The 22,756-nt window shown below is 34.4% G+C and overlaps 1 protein-coding gene across 2 annotated transcripts in view; it reads right to left on the bottom strand.

Moving 5' to 3' along the window:
- Nucleotides 1-22,756, bottom strand: part of LOC134527402 (tectonin beta-propeller repeat-containing protein 2) — a 203,458-nt gene that overhangs the window by 15,422 nt on the left and 165,280 nt on the right. For both annotated transcript variants that reach the window (XM_063360066.1, XM_063360067.1), the window contains exons 15-17: nucleotides 4,930-5,105; nucleotides 4,225-4,370; nucleotides 358-479 (exon numbers count right to left, since the gene is read on the bottom strand). In XM_063360066.1, the coding sequence (XP_063216136.1) occupies nucleotides 358-479; nucleotides 4,225-4,370; nucleotides 4,930-5,105 (444 nt within the window). The remainder of the gene's footprint in view (nucleotides 1-357; nucleotides 480-4,224; nucleotides 4,371-4,929; nucleotides 5,106-22,756) is intronic.

The raw sequence follows: 22,756 nt of genomic DNA, 5'->3' as shown, positions 1-22,756 counted from the left end.
GTACGTGTGTGAGTTGAGTTAGCCGAATAAAGCAGGTGTGTAAATCTAACGTATTATTTTATTATTTTAAATCTGTATGACCACGTAGAGTGTGACGGCGTGTGGGACGCCTAAGAGCCCACTGCATAGATAATAGCATGCCCGACGCTGAGAGCGGGCAGGAATTAGTGCTAGGTGTTTTCAGGGGGTAAAATCACGCCTCACATGGGCGACGTCACGCCCCGAGTTAGGAGTCTCACCGGGTCCACGTGCCTCACCACGTGGTGGCGCCCACTAACTTATCACCTTAAAGCCGTCTGAACAACCTCCTGCCACAACAAATTTATGCAATCAATATTGTTATAAGAGTATAATAACCTGTGATAGCTGTCAGGGAGCCAGGAATTTTCTTCCAGTAATCACCGATGAAGTTATTTTGGGAGATCCCACACCGGCAATACACACCGCCAGCAGGCGACAAGGCCCACACAGCAGATGCACTACAACAAGTAACAATACAATACTACAAATATTACAGACGATACAATGTTAGCTAGAAAAATATACGTACAGTGTTTTAGCACATAATCGCCATAACATTATTTTAGGGCATTAAAATTTGGAGAAAATTTTTTTCCGCATAAACATGGCATGATGGTTTGGTCCCGCTGTTAAAATTCTGGACACTTTGTGTAGGTTGTTTTCACGTATAAAACGACGTATTTTAAAATTGAAATCTAATAGTCATTCCAATATTACTGCTCACTTATTTAATTAACAGTAATATGAAGTTTTCTGAACTGTAAAATTTTCTTTTAAAGACATTATCAAACATTAAATCTTTATCTGTCTGTCTTCGTCGCCGCTGTGTACCGCTTATAAAAATGTTGCCATCGCTAGTTGGCATCATTTATGTTTGGTTATATTGATTCCCGTAAAGAGCGCGTGCATGTAGTCAAATATCAATATAGATAGCTCCAAGTTAACTACATTTGACAGCCAGCACTCTTTCATGGCAAGTGAGTACGACGATAGATATGCGTAAGTTCCGGCTCACGTTTGGGACACAGATTTCGTTTTCTATTTTAAAGTTGAACAAAATTGTTACCATTAATTTATAAATTATTTTATTTGTCGAAAACAAAATTTAAATCTTTTCTCTAGTTTGGGACTTGGTTTCTCTCAAGCTCAGATGTTGTAACACATTTGATGTAATTTGGGTCTCCGCGGAGCTGAGAGAATGCGAGTCTTGCACGTATTTGTCTGAGGACGCAAGCGTGACCGTGTTTAAGCCAGGCCAGCTGACACGTTGTTTGCTGCGGTTCTGGAGAAATTCGGCGCAGGTGAGTGTTGCAATCTAGCGGCCGGTTTTCTGACTACGTGGATATCACAGCCGTGGACGCACGCGGCCGGCTTGTTTTAATAACTTTACGTGTTTGGAAAACACAGGAAAACTTCCCGTCAGGATGTTTTTCCCGTACGGGTTTTGGGGCCAAGTAATTTGGTTAAAAGGGACGTGAAATGTTTCTTCATTGCTGTAATCCTGTGAAAGGCTGTTATGCTGCCCGGCCGTGCGTCGGAGGAGTGAGGGTTAGGTGAGTGAAATGGCGTCTGGATGATGCCTTGGTCTTAGTCTTCCGCAACTTATGTTTCTTCGTAGTTAACTTTAAAATTCTTTTTTTTTGCGTGGTAGTTGTTCTTAAATAATTTTTTAACAATGGTTTACTAACTTTTAATGAGGTCAGAACTAAAGTTTCCTTTTACTTTCCATTATAAACTCTGTAATTCGTTTGTATCACAATCCTTTTCTTACATGGTTAGGATGACGTTATCGAACAAAACTGAGTAATTTTTGAAGTCTTTTTCTTGTTAGTGAATGTTCTTGATAATTTTAATACTGAAGTTGCAGAATAACTAATGACATTTGGCATCAGTAGGTGATATGGAAACTTATGATAAGAATACATTAAAAATGTTTGTGGGTAGAATAATGTAATCATAATAACTCCTGGTTTACTTTACAGCGACCAAACGGCTTATTCCTTTTATTATTGGGTTAACTTTGTTTAGGAGTATTTTCCTCTCCTGTTGAAAGGAAAGCTTGACTGTGTTTATTTATTTATTTGTATGTATTTATTTATTGTAGAGGACGTGGAAGGAATCACCTCATTTGTTATCACTATTTATTTTCTTAATAAATGTTATGTGTTGTATTGTTTTTAGGGTTATCTTATTTTTCTCAGTATCCTGATTTTTCAGTCCTTGTACAAGGATAAACCTACTAAAATGATTCTAGTGCCGAGATGCTCTATGGCTAGTTAAAGTTTTTATTTTATTATTTATCTGAAAGTGAGACGTGACAATATGAATGACTTTACCTAACAGAAAATATCTTTTTTCGCATGAGTCGCACCCCTATTTTTTAAACTTGATTTTAGTATAAAAAATGCAACGATTATGCATAATAACACTGTGATTAATTTGTAGGGCAACAAGGTCACAGGTACAGTGAAAGGTTTTAAAGTAAATTCCATGGTTCAGCACACACTGTAATCTGGCGCTCAGACACTTGCGCTCAGAATAAATTCAACAAATAAATACTAATGTCAACTTATGAGAACTACATTGCTGTTTAAAAGGGCATTAATACAATGTGTGTAATCATAGAATTAAAAGGTTTTCAGTAAATAAGCATTGTTTAGATATGAATATAGAATATTCTTGATTAATAGATATTATAGTTAGCATAAAAGGTTTCCATGGTGAGACAAGTTCATTCACACTGTTTGTGAAGAGATACAAAACACTAAGTGTTGGCAACGTATTTGAGTGAGGCAGACACGGAATTTTGGGAGATGAGAAAACATTTGTTACGGCAATGTTGGTAGTGAGAGTCTCTGGTTAGTTCTAAGAAAAAATGGCCCGTGAGTTAATGTGTGTGGGAATGGGCACGAGTGCTCAATATACTGAATCTACTTAACATTCTTCAAAGTCCGTGAGTTTTGGACACTTTAAGGGTTATAAGTGCTCATGGTTCTCAGGACATTGTTATGGTGAGGAAACAGCAGATGCCATTCTTGTTTGAGATGAAAGCAAACACTGCAGTAAGATTTACGATCAGAAACACTAACGATGCAGTTAAAACTTTTACAGATAACTTTTTTCTACTACTGATACTGTTCAGATACTATACCATATCCTTGCAATGCCAAGGAAAAACTAGCTGACTACAATTATATCAAAATAATTTGTTGTAGTTCTGGGAAAAAAACCATTTTCATTAAATCTCTCACTTTTGATTAACATAATCATTTTCAACAGACAACTCTGAAAATAGGTAACTGATAAATGTCTTTAATTAATGGTTGTAGAGAGGTTAAAAGCAAAGTGCAAAAGTTGGTTAAATTTGTTGTCGAATAATTCTCACTTACAATACTCTCTAGATGCCAATGTAAATGAAGACAACCTTAAATGAGATCCAGTTAGATTTATTGGAAGTTCAGTACTTACATACCATGAACATTAGAACCTCAATATCGTTCAACTATTTATAACAAGCTGCTTGCTAAGTCTAAATCAAAATGTATCCAACCCAGATATTTACTTTTCTAGATAATTTTTTTCTTCTTTTGGATAAAAATTCCTTTATAAGAAAGCTCAGAAGTATCACCTCATTTGTTTTCTTTTAAAAATAATTATAGTTTATTTATATTACATAAAAAAATTCAAAACTTGGAAAAAATATGCAAAAAATTTCTATTGAATTCTTATAAAGCACGATAAATACATAATCATCTAATTCCTTGAGGACCTAATTATATTTCAGTTCATTGAAGTTTAAGTTTTAGCTCACAAGGTAAAATGAAATAAAAAATTCTCAGCATATCATGTTACTATAAGTTATTTATCTTTAAAGTTCATACTGGCAATCTTGGTGAGTTAAAAAAATAAAATAAAAAAACACAATCATATTATTTATAGTTTTACTGGTATGTCAAGTAAAAGTAAGGTTATTAGCGAAGAAAAAACACAAAAACAAAATTTTATGAATGAAGGAATTACCATGGACCATGGTCTTTAATAATGAACCATTCAAACTAAAAGAATGAAAATCTGGATCCTCTGGTATGTGATTCAAGTGGGATAAGCAGAATAAACAATCACAAAATATTATTTATTCACCATGCATCACAGCACCGTAAAAAACAGTGCAAATGTGGGGGCACATCACAATGAAATACGAACCTTATACTCAGGTCCACAGCCTCAATGCCCAAAACCAGAACCCAGCCAATGCCCAGCTGAAAATCATGGAAGATTGCTTCTCTCACATAAACATTTCTCTTGTTATCTATGGCCCACACCATGGATGTCTGTGTTCCAACGAACACCTGCAACAGCACAACAAGACATCACTGCATATCTGCACAACACCTAGCTTCATCCTTTATGTTTCCACAGGACAGCTAAAATATCTGCTTGAATTAGCAAACCACGCAAGGAAGAAAACTGACACCAACTATGGCTGTGTATCTTATAACACCTCACTCCTCTACAGGTCCTGCTAGTCAAACTGTACCACTTAGGGCTGATATGGTTAAACATAGTTAGGGTAATGATACAAAATAATAATAATTTTTTAAATTATAATCAAAAATGTCATCAACATTTTAAACCCTCACAGCCATCAAATAGACCTGATGCAACATTCAAAAGATTTTTTACAATGCTACAACATTCTAAAAAGTTGAAGATATTTAAATACAATCTCTTTTCATATATGTATAAATGTATTTCTTGCTATTGAATAAGAACAAATGCTTTTAAAGAGAGACACTTTGTGAATGTAGTTCATCCACATACACACTTTCAATATCATTCACTTAAGTTGGTAGCAGGAGCAAATGCAAGGAAAAAAAAATTGTTGCACGAAATAAATGAAGAACCAACCTTTGTGAAAAAATATTTGCGCTGTGATCTGTCGTCGACAGTGATCCAAACTGGAGAGAACGTCGATGACACAGCCATCTCGTGCGGAGAGCCCATCGTCATGTACACGGTGCCTTGGTCGTCACACGCCCACACAACATCGCAGCCACACGAGATGTGCTTCAAGTGGACGTCGCCTGGGAACACATCACTACTGACCTGGCACGCTCACTCCAGCTGCGCTACAACTCGCCTCACCAACCAAGAAAAAACAAGAAAAAAGAAAGACAAACAAAGAGGAAAAACAAAAGAGAAGAGAGAAGAAAGAGAAAAGGAGACAAAAGATATAGAGATAAAGGAAGAAAGAGACAAAAAAAGGAGATTTGAATATACCTTCCCTTACCAAGTAATAAAATGAAAATCCCAATTTGCTAACTATTTCTACTACATATCTGAATAATCATATGACACAAAACCACGATTTTTAGAGGAGGGACCAGCCAACTGGCAATACGCCTACATCACTAATACTTTAAAAAATTTAAATGTTGAATACTTTGTTTAAAATGTCAACTAATTTATAAATCTATAAGTTAACAATTTCACGTCTATACAATAAAAACTGTATACGGTTAAAATTGAATTTTTTCACATTAAACTAGTCTCTAGATTCACTAAGCCATACTTGAAAGTTTTAAAGGTGAGCAGTTAACTATGCACTTATGTAGGTATGATGTGTAATAATGACAACAGCAACAGACCCATTAAAAAAAAACAGTATTTTAACTTTTAACCGTACATGTGAATGCGTGAAAGTTGTGGATCCGGGCTGGTTAAGCACTGGGCAGTTGACAAGCCGGTTGTAAGATGTAACAACCTTACCAGGGTTTTCCCACTCTTACTTCAGCTCATTTCTTTGATTCCTCCCTGTTTTCCCTGTCTCATGGGTTTATCTTACAAAATGTCAGATACACTAAAATAAAAATTACTGTCAAAACATATTTTGAATAATCAATTTGTCCTGTAACATTGCAGGCCTTTACCCTCAACATACAACACATTGGCATGAATAATTTTATTATGTTTTTTGATCAGTTTTTCAGAACTTGGTTAGGATTTCTGTTTCAATGTAAATAACGGCTGATTAAACATTCAGAGGTAGTCGTATGTTAGCAATTTGTTGTTTTGTTTTTATTTATCATTAATTAATGTTTGTTTGTATGCATGTATGTCTTAATTTAAACTTTTGAAGCTGCTAAAAGTCAGAATTACCTATTTGGCTGGTTACTAAAGATTTCACATGTATTTATACATTTTTCTTTACTGTTTTGGTTATTATCCTTTGTCTTAAAGCATTATGATGTAATTGAACAGTAAATTAAATCACATCAGGTTAGAGTGAGAATTAAAGATGCAGATGATGCCCTAAAGTGTGAGAGAGAGACAGAAATGGTGGTTCCTTGCTGAGCGTGGGAACTCAAGGACAAATGTATCATCAAAATTGAAAAGAGACAAAAGGGAAAGCCCTTAGTTATATGTATGCAAAGTTTTTTCATTTCTTGTAACTTGTGCTTTGATTGGCTGATTTTTGAAAGTGTGCCTTAAGCTTGTATGTCATTGGTTGTGGGGGATATGTGACCACCTCCCTCCTTCGTGGATAGAGGTAGTCAGGTTGGCCAATAGCTGTGTGGTCTTGGTACTGGAATACAAAGGTCGGGCGAAGGTTTTAAAATAATTTAATTGTGTAGTTACAAAGCAAATTTCGCGACTGCGATTCAGGCATGTTATTTAGAATTCTTTGACTGCAGTCTGTAACGAGGCAAATGTGAGTTGTTTTGTCGATTTTTCAGGTATGGAAGACCTTTGCTTGTACCGTAAGATCATGCGAAACCATGGAATTTAATAGCAGTGATAACAGGGTGGCCACCCATTTGACATGTTGAATTTCCTGGTTTTTTCCAGGTTTTCTCAAATCACTGAAATTGCATGGCAACAAACTTCAAAATTATAAATCACAACAAACAATGGCTGTAAGATATTTTTAACACCGTAAAATTATTGAACTACATAGGAATTATTACAATTAGGTATATTATATGCACTTAGAAGATAACAGGAAATGGACAACTTACTTGTTACTTTCTTTTCATTGAAATCTCATCTTCAATTAATGCAGCTGCTTTTGCTGCATCTGCTAGCAGTTTAGCCTTCTTGGCTTCCAATTCCTTAATTTCTAAGGCCTTCCTTTTCTTTTCTTGGATAGCAACTGACTCTTCAGGTTTTTTTTTTTTTTTGCTTTTAGTTTCTGAGAGTTCCACATATTTCGCATGAGCATTCCGGCACGAATGGATAAGACTTTTATCATTTAAAACTTTTCCTATGCCCCTAAAATTGATACAGAATCATACACCTGTCTAAATGCTATCAGACTCTCTTCGTGTTGATTTTCAACAAGGCATTCTGCGTTTACTGAAAAGCCCCTTTCCACCTATGCATTTCCATGGGACATAATCAGCATCATTTTAACCACAATGTAAGATTTGGTGAAAGCATATCAAAATCAACAACTTGCATCCAAAATTTATCCAACCTTACTTCATTTCTTCTGTACGATTTTATAGATTCCAGCAGATATGGTAACTTGCATAGCTCCCTAAATTCACTTTTTATTTTGTCTGCTAGCAAACCAGCCATCCACCTCTTCTCAACAAGTGCTTCTAAAAGATTTTGCATCCTGTGTTGAGCTAATGTGGGACTAGCACAAATTTCTGTTGGATCCAAGCAGGATACAAACTTTGATAACCTAAATGAGAGAGGTGACTTAGAAAGAATCTTTTGTACACATGATTTGTAGAATTTGACACAATCATGTTTGAAATGAAGAATATCTACTTCTTTCACATGTAATTTAGAGTTCTTTAATGCATCTTTTGTGGAAAATCCCAAGTCAACATTCTTTGCAAATATAAGATTATCACTGAGTGTTAGATATATCTTCATGATGTCTTTGTTCAATATTATATCTCCTTTCACAAACCTTTCCATTACAGATTTGACCATCAAATGAAGAGTACTATACAGAAAAGGAGCTATTGGAGCTTCATTCTGAAATTCCTTAAGAGTGAGCGACAGGCCGGAGACGGAAGGAGGAAATGACAAAATCGAGGAGGAGCCACGGAAGTCACGGAAAAGCCTAGCAAAAAGTTCCAGCATATCCTCATAGAGCGCACTGTCGTAGCTGGGTAGCTGCTGTCAATCAAGCAGGATTAGCTGCCGCCACTGTGTCTGGCTAGAGGGGTTGGGGTTGGGTTGGGCCGTTATGAAGAGAAAAACAGGATGGTGGGGAGTGAGGAGAGGGGGAGGGCAATCTCGTCCTGTGGCATAGCTGGGATGTGTAAGGCGCAAGGAGTGTGTAATTTTTGATCGTCAGTTGCTAGCGCGTGCAGTAAATGTTCACGCGCATCAAAAAATCTGTCAAACTCAACTCGCCGTAAATCAAAAACCATTTAGTCAAACAACATCCAAATTTGTCAGTATAATTGTAAACTGTTTTGCCAACAATAATATCCATTAATCTTTTAATGTAATTAATTTCATTTAAATATATATTATAAACCTAGGAGGCCTTAAAAAACCTAACCGTGACTTGATGTATCTGATTTTTCATTGCGAAGTATTTTAAATAAAGAAAAGAGAATTTTTTCTGCATGCATAATATAGCTATATTTATAGAAATAAAAATTGTATAAGTTTCAACATCTGTTCCAAAATGCTGTAATTTAAAACAAAAATATTGTTGAACACATTTTATAGTTAGGTCTTTTGTTGCAGCCGATTTGGATAGAATTTCAAAGAAAATATACATGTTATATGGCACGTCATCTGCAAAACGAAGATGCAAATTTTGTAATTTGGTTTCAATTTGTATAATATTAATATGTGTCTTCCAGGTAATGTAAAACACCTAACAACATTTGAATCGTTAAGTGCAGAATGTAAGTAAGCCACTTTATGCATTAACGTTTTCAAAGTGGATTTACTAATTTTCCAATTAAATTTGATTTTATTGTGTTTATCATTATGCATAAGTAGGGGCCTGTTCTTCTCGCGATCGTGATTAAACAACGATAAACGCGAAATCACCGTTAAATACAGTATTTACGCGAAATCGCCATAACACAGCGTTTTTACACGAAATTTTGTATTAAAATGCGAAATCGCAGTGTTTTTACGCGAAATTTAAATATTGGGTAAAATACTTGTCTCGTCAATGGTAAACAAACACAGCAACATGGCCGCCAAACATTAATCATAAATGCACTAAAGCAAACAAAAGATTACACACGCTCACGTTATAATGTTAAAACCAAAAATATACTGTAAAAATATGCAAAACTACTGCGTTTATTTTCCTTTCCGGCATAATGTTTGGATAGATAAGACAAACAGGCGAAGTTTTAAAGCGTACGCACACCGCTTGGGGCACTGACGTCAGCTTGGAACAGCGACACCGGATAAATACAAAAGCAAGCAGATGATTGGGCGAACGGTGTTTGAAACAGCCTTACGTGAGTGGCCATATCACGTCAGCCGGGGGCAGATTATCGGGCGAACCAGGCACAAGCATTTTAAATCGCGCCAAAAAGCGGAAAAATGTAAACAAACATTAATTTTCAAATGGTGTGACGATGATGATTAGTTGGCCAACAGTTTTTATATATTTTGTTGGGTCGTTACCACAACGCGGAAATACCATAACGCCGAATGTCAAAATTGACCACAAAGCCGAAATACCATAACGCCGAATGTCAAAATTGACCACAACACCGAAATATCAACTGAATGAATTTGTGTGTGTTTCTTAAATGTACCTGAACGCCGAAATACCACAATCAAACCAAACCTTACCTTACCTTACCTTACCTTACCTTACCTAGCCTAGCCTAGCCTAGCCTAGCCTAGCCTAGCCTAGCCTAGCCTAGCCTAACCTAACCCAACCTTTGTGGCAGCCCTGTAATGACATTTTTCGGCGTTGTGGTACACAGCAGTTTTCTAGCTGTCGTCGTGATCCATTTGGCATTTCGGCGTTGTAGTGCATCCTCAATTTTGTTAAAGGGATTAATAGTTTTCCAGATTAGTTTATGGGAACAAACTAATAATCAGTGTCTAAATCAAAAGTATTGTCATATAAATATATGTAACCTATTTGTTTAGGGTATTCAGTAATGAGTAGGTTCAAGTAAAATTATTTAACTTAAATATTTTCAGATATATTTACGGTAACGCACACTTTTTTTTTTTTAGTTTTTAGCACTGCTTTTGTGTTTTTAAGTGAATTTTAGCACAGCTTTTGTGTTTTAAAGTGAATTTTAACACCGCTTTTGGTAATTTTTAATGACGAAATCTGAAAATTTTATTTACCACTTTCAGGGGGCCCTATGCATAAGGAAACATCTATTTAAAAAAAAGTCAAAGATATATTTCGACGATAATATATTAAAAGTTTGTATTGATATTACCTTTTGAAACATATTAATTTGGAATTGGTAACTTGTTGACACTGGATGATACATTTATGTAACTATCTCGTGTGCATCTGTAAATAGATATAAAAAATCCATTTCAGCAATGCCTACAGGCGTACGTAGATTCCAAAGTGGAAGTGATTTGAAGATTTTTATAAACTCCTGGAACATTTTAAAAACTTAATGTACATAACATCCTATTATAGATATTTTACCTAATATTAAAAAATGTCCGACTAAACATTTTCTTGCATTCCAGACAGCCAAACTATTTTTAATGTTTTTTCTCAACTCGATGCATTCAGCATTTAATGTCTAAACAAATTTAACATTTTACCTACTAAGTAGTTATGTAATTGTTTTCAACCTTCAAACACTACTTTTCATCCTTGTCACTAATACGTGGTCGTACAATATCCTTTGGACAAAGGTTTAAGGTAATATTAATAAAGGTAGTAAAAATAAAAATCGATTAAATTGATACTTATTAAGGTAAGTATTGTTTTTTATAATCCCAACTTTGGTTTTTATTTTTCTTTTTATCAACAATTATTTCAGCTTAACGTTTTAGGAAAAGTTTCTAAAGTTATATAAAAATATTTGTTAAAAAGGTAATAAAATTTTTTAAATTTCTATCATTTTTATTCCCACCCCACGCAGTAATGGTTTGTAACATAAAATTTACTTAGGAAAATAATTGCAACACTAAAAATTTCAACAAAAACAAAAATTAATTCCATAGAGTACATTATAATGAGCTTTTAATTATTCTCAGATCTAAGCACAGTTTGAACGGATTTTATGGTATGCCTAAGAAGGGAACTGTAATTTTTTTTTTAATTATATCACTCTTTTTTCAGTCCCTTGCAGCAATTGCTTGTGTAATCAAAAATTTTTCTACACATAAGTTTAAGATTAGAATTGTTACATTAATACAAAAATCGTACGGATCCGAAGTTGTGCCCTTGCTATGATTTTTTTTCCTTCTCCAACTCTTGTTTTTTTTAACCCCTTGCAATATTGGCTCGTCTCGTAAAAATAATTTTAGACAAAAGTTTTAGATAAAAATTGTAAGTTTTACAAAAAATTGGAACTGATTTGATAGTGTTTCTTCTAAGGGAGTAATGGTATTTTATAACTAACCTCTATTTATATAACCACTTTAAAAACAGTTTGTCTAATCAAAAAATGTTTTAAACTAAATTTTTAGATCAAAATTAAAAATTAACAAAAAATTTGACTGGATTTGGTAGTGTTTCAATAAGGGCGTTTTATGAATTATTTTTAATAATTCGCCCCTATTTATTGACCCCTTTCAGAAAACGTTTGTCTAATCCAAAAATGTTTTAGACAAACGTTTTAGATAAAAATCATAACAATAATACAAAAATCGCATAGATCCGAAGTTGTGCCTACATTGGGAGCAATGATTTTTTTATTGTCCTCAAATTCTTGATTTATCAACCCCCTGCAGTTATGGTTGGTCATATAAAAAAATAGCTAAGACCAAAATTCATTGCATTACTTGTAAGAATTTTAATACATTCAAACGAATATGATATTTCTCATATTATGGGAGTTATAGCGATTTTTCGGGTTTTCGAAAAACCTTCCCCAATTCTACCACTTTGGTCAGATATTGCCTATTAACGAACTTGATCGAATTTTCCACTTTCAGAATTTATTTATCAGTTTAGAAGTAATAGGTAAAAAATTGCGGCAGTTATCGTGTCCACAAATTGTATTTGAGGTCTATGGACCATGAAACGAAAAACTATATAAAAATTTTCCATAATTCGCACTGTGGGTTCGGCTACAAAAGGTAGTATTTACTTAAAATTCACCTAATAACAATCAGTGTAAATTGTGTCAGTAGTAATAAATATGCAGTGAAAGAAATTTCGTGAAAAGTTGCGTATAGAATTAGGATTACAAGTAATGCGTACTACATAAAATATAAAAATTCATTCTAAAGGTAAAATTGTTTATTCGTCTAGCTCTGCAAATTATGTGTAAACAGTTTTGGGGGAGCATTGTTTAAATCCTATTTTAAATAATAATATTACTCAAAATAAATTATTAAAATTTTACGTTTGTTTCGTTTTCCATGAAATCTTAAAACATCGAAAAATGTGCATTTAAAAAAAGAAGGGGAGGAAAGTATTTTCAGTACATAGTTGTAAGTTTGTATTGTAAAAGTAAATACGCAAGGAAAACATTTTAACTGAATCTGTTTGTAAACACCAAACTGAATTTTCCTTATGTGTGGTTGGCCTGAAATTGGTGAAGAAACATGTTAAGCAAAGACGTAACTCGTTGGATCACATATTGTAGAACCAAATGTATTGTTATCATTAGTTTTGCATGGATTTAACAGAAAATTACATAAATTAAATATGATGTATTTGTTAAGTAACATAACAAGTATGCTGACAATATTTTAGTGTTCTCGTCGTATTGTTTTAAATGGAAAATTACCATGTTAGGTTTAAACATTGTTTTAATTTAAAATCGTAATTTTTCAGAGTACATCATCGTGCCAGTTATCAATTGTAATATATTGATGTAGTTTGACATTGTCTGTAGTCTTGTTGTAAACTAAATACGTTAAACAAATTTTCTGGTCATAAAATTTCATAAACTGTAATTCAATTTCTGTGTTATAATAAGCACATGATAAAGAAAGATAAAAATAGTGCAAAGGTCTCGTTGCGACCTCAGCTTATCATCCTTAATTAAAGTAGTAAAGTAACATACCAAAATTCGGTGTGTAAATAAATGCATTTTTGTTGTCAATTCCATTTGATTTTTTCTAGTGTTTTAGTTGCAGAGCAAATCGAAAACAAATCATCATTATTTCAATAGTTAGTCTGCTAGCAAAAACATACCCAATTGTAAATATATGTGGTAAAATTATGATATTGTATTAACACAAATAATACAAATAATTTGTAACAAAATGTAGAATTAAATGTGGTAGTTAAATTGCGTGAATGAGCCTATGGTGAACCTAGCATCTAACCGAATAGTGGTAAGTACACACTTCGAACTTTCTTGTACGAAAATATGTACCGTTAAATATTTCGAATGCATATTTGGAAGTTGTGTTTGAACCAGTTGGAGTTTATTCGCTCAATATTGTTTAGGCATAAGGGAAAATAATGAAGGCAAAAATGGAAATATAGTTGTTAAGAGGACTACGTCATTATTTTAGCGACATGATGCAAAACAGGCAATATTTCTTCGAAAGGTGATCCAAGATTTTTGCATTTGGACATTGCCGGGGATCTCCCGTTTCCCCCGCCCTTCTCATTCCGTCGCTTCTGCATCCTTCAGGGCATGCAGATGACAACGGGCGCTCAGTTACAAGTCTGCACTCGGGGTATGAGACTCGTGTACCCTACTCATAAAATTTTTATTTATTCATCCACTTAGACATCATTATTTTCAAATTACTTTGTTCTCCGAAAGTTATTTCATATAACATTTGCGTGTATTTATAAACTGTTCGTTTACATTCAACTTGTGTAAGAAATATAAGAAAAAATATAACTGTCACTGTCCTACACTAGCTAGTAAACAAGTCCTTGTATGTTAGATAATAATATGCTCTGTGATCAATCGCATAACAAACACTCCCTACAAGCTCAAGTGAATAAGCGGGTAATATACAAGAAAGAAGCCTGTGTGAACTACGCTGTGTACTTTTGCTGTTTACATCGTTTCACATTTAATCGTCCCTGTGGCAAGTTATATCATAGATTTGCGAATATAAAATAGGTACTACGTTTAGTTTTTAAAGTTACTTTTACGAGATGTAAAGAAGTAGGCCTACACTCGTTCATGGGATAGACTATATACCATTTGAAGCCAAAAGCTTGTAACGGCATGAGTTTGTGTGTGTGTGTGTGTTTATATATATATATATATATATATATATATATATATATATATATATATATATATATATATATAATTACGAACATTCCGTTGATATTGTAATGCAAAGGTAAAACTAACATAAATAAACTAAAGAAATACTACCGCTTACGCAAGTTAATTAAACAATAAATTCAACTCTAATTTTTATGAGTGCTGTTGATAACGTTCCAACGATCACAATATGTGATAACCTGTGATCACGTTAACAGTGTCTCTTCTCTTACACACATTTATATATTGTCTTCGCAAACCCAACGTCTTTCAGAAATGATAAAAACTTTACGTCCATTATAGAACGCACAGAGCGGCATATTAATATTAACTAGGAGTGATAACGGACAAAATCTAATATGCCATGTTCCTGGCAGCGTAGTGGCTCTAGATTGTTACGTATTCAACTATATGCCCTCACTACTGACCTACACGGTATACCTACCCACTCTTTGTACCATGGCTGTTACCCTGATGATGGAGATTACAATTTCTGGTGAAAGAGTAGCAAGATTAACAACATTAACAATGCTTTAATCTTTAAGTTGAGTCACTTCAATACATTACATAAACAGCATTGTAATAATATAATTTTATCATGTCACGAAGATTAAAAAATATAAGAACTAGTGGAACGCTAGCTTTTTTGAACTTAAATAACATAGGTAAGCAAGCATTTTAAGAAATTTTGTCTTTAACTTCCGTTACGTAATTCTTCATGATGCTTTTAAATGCTTGTTTCAGATAACTTTTAATTTACAATACAGTACTTTGCAGACTTAAATTCAGTCAGACATCTCGGTCTGTTTTAATTTGCACACTACCGTTATCATATTAATGAACGGCCAGACAGAACTATGAAAACATCCTTTGCAGTCAGTGCTGCAAGTGATTTGTCAAGTAGACTGTGAGTTCTGCATATGTATTAGATCTAATTTTGTCAACTTATTGAAGGGAGGTGAATTATTTTATTGTGACAGTGAATAAGTGCAATGTTGCAAGTATTAGTTCAAGGCAAGGAAATGGTAAACACTGCATCAAAACACAATCAAAATAACTAGAAATGGTTAATCAGGACATGACTAAGCTTCGAGACGGGGCTAATAGTACAATATCGACCAACTTAGCAGCTTGGTATGCTGTTGATCATATGTAACATTGATAATATTTACTCAGTCACTGAACTGTTTATTAGTGCTACATTTGTTTAGTCACAAACTATTTATTGGTTGCAGCAAAAAAAAAATCTGTTCCCACAAAATGTATTTTCCTCAATATAATAACTGTAATGCAAAGGGGCCAATTTATAATTATGCTGCTTTTCAAAAATGTTTTGTGGTTATATAATTTCTTGAAAACTCATGCCAGTTTTGCGCATTTGGCGAGACAGCTACAGGAATACGGAATTGTATGATCAATGCTATAGGACTTATTATAACAAAGCGTGGGCGAACCGAGCATTCAGACTAATACTATGGACAACACAACGACGACAGCACTAACAAACACATAAGTTTTTCAATGACAGTAGTTACTACGTTTCGGGAACTGACATCTGTTTCCGCCATAAGGCACAAACAGACTGTTTGTGCCTGATGTCATTTAAATACTTCTGTGTTCGTTAGTGCTGTCGTCGTTGTGTTGCTCACAGAATTTTTTATTTTCATCGTTGTGTTTATGTGTTTGCTGTGTTGTCCAGTTTTTCTGTCTGCTTGCATCCAATCTGTCTCACTGTATGTCCACTGTGTTCGTCTGTGTTTAATACATTTTTTTTTGACTAAGTTCCTTTCACAGAATTCTTGTGCTGTCTAGATTTTTTGAGGTTAAATATTTGGTCTGTGATGTTTTCGTTGTATTGTCTATATTTATTTTTATTTCCCTTGCTGGTTCAGACTGTGTTCGAATACATCTGACTCAGTCTTAATTTTCTTTGAAATTTTTTTTTTCTGTTTTAAATATTTTATTTATTTATTTGGTTTTCGAAGGTTTTTACATGACTAACAGTTCAAAACATAAATGGCGTATGTCCAAAATAATTCACTAAATCGTGGTTGTTATAGTAGTATTACAACCAGGCACTATAAGACACATCCGTGCTTATTGTATATTGTAATTTTTATGCTATTGTAAAAAACTTTCTTATTTTGTAAATTTTATGCTAATTCTGTTAAATATTTTCGTTTTGGTGCTTACTGTTCATTTGTTCTGGGGTATGTTTAGTTAGTAGTGTATAGATTAATATAGAGAAAGTGTTTTGGGGTTAGAATCTTCATAGAGATGCAGTTTCTTTAAAGTTAACTAAGGTCTATTTTCTTTAAAATTCCATTAACGTATTTTTAGTAAATAACCAGATGTATAAAAAAGTTTTAATTGTAATTTTTTGTAATTTAAATTATTGTAATTTTATTTGAAAGCAGTGTACTTCGCCAGTGTTCAGGCCATATGCACTTATTTCAGATGAAAACCAAGATAAAATTTTTTTCCCAAATAAATGACGAACTGTCGTTGAAATTAATAGTTTAGTTAGGATGATTATATAAAACAATAGAGACTTCATTAACATGTGCATTACAACTATGCCATAATAACAACTTCCGTGACATCACGTGTGTGGTATTAATTTTACGAAAATACAGCAGTACTCATTCAGAAATGTTAATAAATTTAACTAAAATACACGTTGTATACTAAAATAGTTGCAGCAAAGTCTTAGCATCGTTAACGAAGTGCCTATTTAGTTACGAGCAGTTTTCTGGGCACAGGTGTTATACATTTAATTTTAAGTATGCACCTACAGGGTGGCCACTCACCGGGAAAACCGGGAAAACCGGGATATAGCAGGGATTTTATTGTCACCTGGCAATATCAGGGAAATATCATGAATTTTGTCCTTAAAACCGGGAATTTTTATTTATTTTTTGGAGATCGGATTTACTCGCGCAAAATAGCAGGGTGTCAACAGAGTGGAAACAACAGGATTTATGCAGGAAATATAACGCCGATAAATAAAAAATAAGGGGTATATTGTCTTGTTGCCTCGTAAGCCTATGACGTGACGTTCGCATTGGTGAACGGGCGCCGCCGCGCCGCATGGTATGTATGCGCCTTGCGGGGCCCTACCAGTGCTGCCCACTTGTGAAGCGGTCGCAGCATGATATATATGGGTCATTCCACGCAAAAGGGGAAATTTCATATCCCAGCCTCATTTCTTAAATAAAATATTGTCCAATAAACGTGACAATTTTTTTAAAAATGTACTATAAATTGTTTTAAAAGACAGTAAACTTGAAATGTCAGATAATTTAAAAAAAATGTATTTAAAAAAATAGTTTAGCCTGGAAATATCATTCCCTCACTGTTCCCCAACCACAGTTAACATGTTGTGACACAATTTCTTTTTGAAAGTTATGAGCAATGAGATTTCATAATTATTAGGGTTAATCCAAACAATTAAAAGTTTTAGAAAATGTGTACATTTCATTTTTCCTACCTATCGTCTTAAAAATAAAAAAAGTTAAATTATGTCCCCATGTTCGGGTATCATTCCCTCACATCTCGATGTTAACTAATTTTCTGGTCAGTAGATGCCTATGAAGGCCATTGCTAGTGAGTCAGTAGACAGCTATCTTAGTTGTTGATGTGAAGCTGTGATAGTTTCAGGCTCAATGGTGATTATTAATTTTTTATAATTTCAATAAGTTTTGAAATTTCATGAGTATTTTTTCTACACATCATTCCCTCACAAATCATTAATCAGCTGTAAGTAAAGTAAAAAATTTAGTTTTAATAGTTTTACGTAACAATAAATGGGTATTTCCCCAAACTGTAAGGAAAAGTTTAACAAGTTCAACCTGCTGTGTTTGAGGAACAGTTAACTACAATTTCATCATTCCCTCACCATCATTCCCTCACTATGAGGGAATGATGAGTGTTGTGAGGGAATGATGTCCAATGTACACAAGAAACCATCGGACTTGGTAAGAGAGCTTTGTTGTTGCAAAGACAATTTAGCTTGTCTTCAGAGAAAATGCAATGCTTGCAAGAGCAAGACTATTTACTATGAAATCATAGATCCTGAGCAAGAAGTCAAAGTAAAAAAGTGGATGGTAAAAGTGCAATGGATAGAGGTTAAAGGCCAAAAAAAGAAGGTAAGTAAACCATTAAAAGAAGAGTTTATTATTGATGTAAGATCATTGGTAACTGAGCTGGAAACTATCTTTCCTAGATACCTTCTCCATATAGGAAATATTGCACACCAGTACAAGACTCTAAATGCAGCAAAAAATCGGTTGGATGAAAGTTCTGCATTTATTCATATAGACTTTAGTGAGAACTATAATTGCAAATTCAGTGAAGAAATACAGGCTGTTCATTTTGGTGGAGGAAGGGAACAAATTACCCTTCACACTGGTGTATTTTATCTTAAACAAGAAAATTGAAGGCAAACTTTCGTCCTGTGTCAAGGCACATCCATTTTATTCATTGAGCAAGTCATTAAGACATGATGCATTTTCGGTTTGGGCTCATCTTAAGCCTGTTTTCGAGTGGGCATTCCAACAAAATATCAACTTGACAAACATACACATACAGAGTGATGTGAGTTGTTACACAGTATAGGAATAAAACAATGTTCTGCATATAAAAAAAACTAAGTCATATATTTCCCAACATTTCAATTTTTACTTGGAACTACACCGAGTCAGGGCACGGTAAAGGTGCTCCTGATGGTATTGGGGGAACGTTGAAATGAACTGCTGACCGCATAGTTGCGCAAGGCAAATATGTTGAAAATTTTGAGTGCCTTACAAATGTACTGAAACAGCATTATCCAGGTGTGAAGATTTTTGAAATTCAACACAAAGACATTAGTGCAATGGAAGATCTAGCCAAACATGCAGGAAATGTTAAGTGTTTCGCCAGCACATTGAAAGTGCATCAGGTTATGTTCAATTCGGCTTTTCCAGTTCTACATTTCAGAAGTTCAAGTTGTTTTGAATGCAAAAGTGAATGCTCTCACTTCCACTTGGGCAAAGGTTTTCAACTTGAAACATCTGCAGCTACCAGTAATGTAATGCAAGACAAACCAGAAAGCAAAACATCTGGTCCTTCTTCCAGAAACCCCAATAAAGGTACTATACTTTTTCTACCTACAGAGACTGACAAATCTGTTTTGTTAGGCTCAAAGAAAAACCTCCGATATGAAGATGTCTATTCATCATCGGATGAAGATGATAATCTAGGGACCAAAAACTCTCTTCCACTCGGAAGTTTTGTCCTAGTTCGTTTTAGCAGTGACAAGAAGAAAAAGAACACAACAAAAAATTTGCCAGTTCCTGGGAATTATCCAAAGTTGTGTACAAAACAATGAAATCGAAGTCATGTTTTTGAAAAATTCTTGTGGGGACAATACATTATTTTATGTAGATGAAAATGATGTATGTTTTATATCTGTTAAACAAATTGTTGCCACTGTCACAACTCCTATTGTTATTAACAAAGGGTGTAGGATTTTTTATAAATTTAAAGACCCAATTCGAGTCTTCTAATGACATGCCAAGGCTTTATTTTCCTTTCAGATATTGTAATTTGTGGTAAGATAAATATAGTGTACGTAGTTTGTAAAACTAGATTCAAATTGTAATTTAAACTTGGCATAGCAAACTCACGAGACTGATTACATGCTGTTTTAGCAACTGATTATGCTTAAATTAGTATTTTAATATTGAAAGTTGTACATTATTCAATTGAAAATTATGTAACTTTGGTTAAGAAACAAACATGTTGCCAAGGAAACCAGAATATCAGAACCGAATCATTCCCTCATTCTACATTTATCATTCCCTCACACGTCATTCCCTCACCCATCATTCCCTCACATCAGAGAGAAATATTTTATTTTATAAATGTGTTGAAATTCAATATTGTTCACTGCCCATATAAGTAGTCAGTTACTGAGGTCTTCTGGTTCACTTTGACTAAATAAAAACCATTTTCAAAAAATTTTTTTTTACAACTGTCTCACAATATATATTTGCCCTATTACATGGAATGACCCATATGCGCCTTTCGGGGCCTAGCGTCTCTTGGTGTTTCGTATACTCTCGGCTAGCTTCGGTCGGTGTTTACGTTATTAGTTTGGAAATGGCGGGCGTGTATTGAAAGTTTATGAACGTTATGAAAGCAAGTACGCTTGAATTGATTAACATAAACCACGTGAATCTCCTCATGTTTTCTGTTGAATTTTAGTGTCTAAGAAATATGTGAAGTAGACATTTTGCGTACAGTTTATCCAATCCAATATAGTTCCGCGAATCTCCATTCGGACGAATTAGTTATTTCTTCACGTGAAAAAATAACCAGTCGTTGGCATCTTGAAAATGGCTACAGAATGGTTGGCTGTTTATGTGTTTTGCCGTAAACTATTATCTGTCTTTTTTTGTCATGGGTTCGGCAAATTGACGTAGGCAAGGGCTGAAAGATATCACTTCCCTCTAGTTATTTTTCGGGCAAATATTTCATTACATAAAAAAATGAGTGCGAGTACATTATCGAAGTGTTCATTTTCTCACGAATGGATGGTTGATGATAGATTTAAAGATTGGCTTCAACCTGTTCAAGGATCTCCATTTTCAGCAAAATGTAGTGTGTGTGCGACAGTGTTTTCTTTAAGTAATATGGGGAAAACGGCAGTGCGAAGCCACATGAATGGCAAAAAACACCAGAAAGGAATTGCAGCTCTCTCCGAATGTTCGACACTTAAAAATTTTTTCAGTCAGCAGAGTAGATGTTCACAGAATCTTTTTCTGGACACAAACCAACCTTCTACATCAGCTGAAATAGAAACTGTCAACAAGTTAGTACCCTCTTCTGAAACAGCCAAAGAAGCACGTGACTTAGACAGATTTGTTTTAAATGACAAAGTAACTCGTGCAGAAATAATTTGGTGTGCATCCACAGTAATGTCACACATCTCTTTACGTAGTGCTGATACAAATGCCTCATTGTTTAAAATTATGTTCCCTGATTCCAACATTGCGCAGAAAATGCAGTTGCATAGAACCAAAATTTCGTATCTTACAGTGTATGGTTTAGCACCACATTTTCATTGTGATCTTGTAAAAATGTGTACCAATGCGTCACACATTGTTGTGGGATTTGACGAGTCCCTAAACAAGGTAGCCCAAAAAGGTCAAATGGATGTAGTGGTTAGACTTTGGGATGAAAGTAATAACTGTGTGATTACAAGATATTTCTCTTCGGCATTTCTTGGCCACAGTACTTCTGCAGATCTACAGAATGCACTGATCTCAGCATTGAGTGAAATTGACATGAAAAAAATTGTTCAGTTTTCTATGGATGGGCCTAACGTCAATATTAAACTCGTGAGAGATCTTAAAGACATGCTTGCAAGGGACCCTGAGGAAGCTTCACTTTTGGACATCGGTAGCTGTGGTTTACATACCCTTCATGGTGCCTTTAAAACTGCTATAAAATGTGCAGGGTGGAAAGTGATGGAGTTTTTAAGAGCATTATATTACTTATTTAAAAATGTTCCCTCACGAAGAAGTGATTATATCACTTTGTCAGGTTCAACATCTTTTCCTTTAAAGTTTTGCCCAGTACGATGGCTAGAAAATGCGAAAGTTGCTGAAAGGGCTATGACAATTCATCCATTTGTTCAGAGATATGTAGAGGAAATCTCAAAACTGAAAGCTCCTCATTGCAACAGCTTTTTAGTTGTGTGTGAAGCAATGAAGGATAAGCTTTTGCTTCCTAAACTAGCATTTTTTAATTCCCTTGCTGTGACCATTGAGCCATTCTTAACTGACTTTCAGTCAGATGCACCCATGGCACCATTACTATTTGAATCTCTAAATTCACTGCTTTTAAACATTATGTCCAAGTTTGTGAAAAAAGATCTGATTCGTTCAACGAAAGCTACTGCTGTTGATTTGTCGGATAAGACAGCGATTTTGAATACAAAGAGTATTGATTTAGGCTATGCCACAAGAAATTCCCTGCAAAAAGTGAAGAATGCTTCTGAACTAGAAATTTTGCAGTTTATGAATGATTGCAAAAAAGTTTTCCAGAAATTCTGTGAAAAAATATTAGAGCGTTCACCTCTGAAATATTCATTCACTGAAGGAATTTCATGCCTAGACCCAGCTGTTGTAACACGGCCAGTTGTGTGCAACAAGCGCCTCAAAAAAACTCTTAACATTCTTGTTGAAAAAAACTTTGTGTCTGGTGTGGAGGCTGACAAAATTGACTCTCAGTTTAAGTCACTTTGTAAAAGGGATGATGTCCAAAACTCTTCAAAATCTTTTTGTATGAGGAAGGAACGACTTGACTATTTCTGGATGAAGCATATGTCTTTTGTACTCATTGCA

The sequence above is a fragment of the Bacillus rossius genome, chromosome 1, assembly GCF_032445375.1.
Source record: "Bacillus rossius redtenbacheri isolate Brsri chromosome 1, Brsri_v3, whole genome shotgun sequence".
NCBI classification, from domain to species: Eukaryota; Metazoa; Arthropoda; class Insecta; order Phasmatodea; family Bacillidae; genus Bacillus; species Bacillus rossius.
The sequence above is the reverse complement of the archived record's forward strand: the minus strand, read 5'-3'. Positions and strand labels throughout refer to the sequence as shown.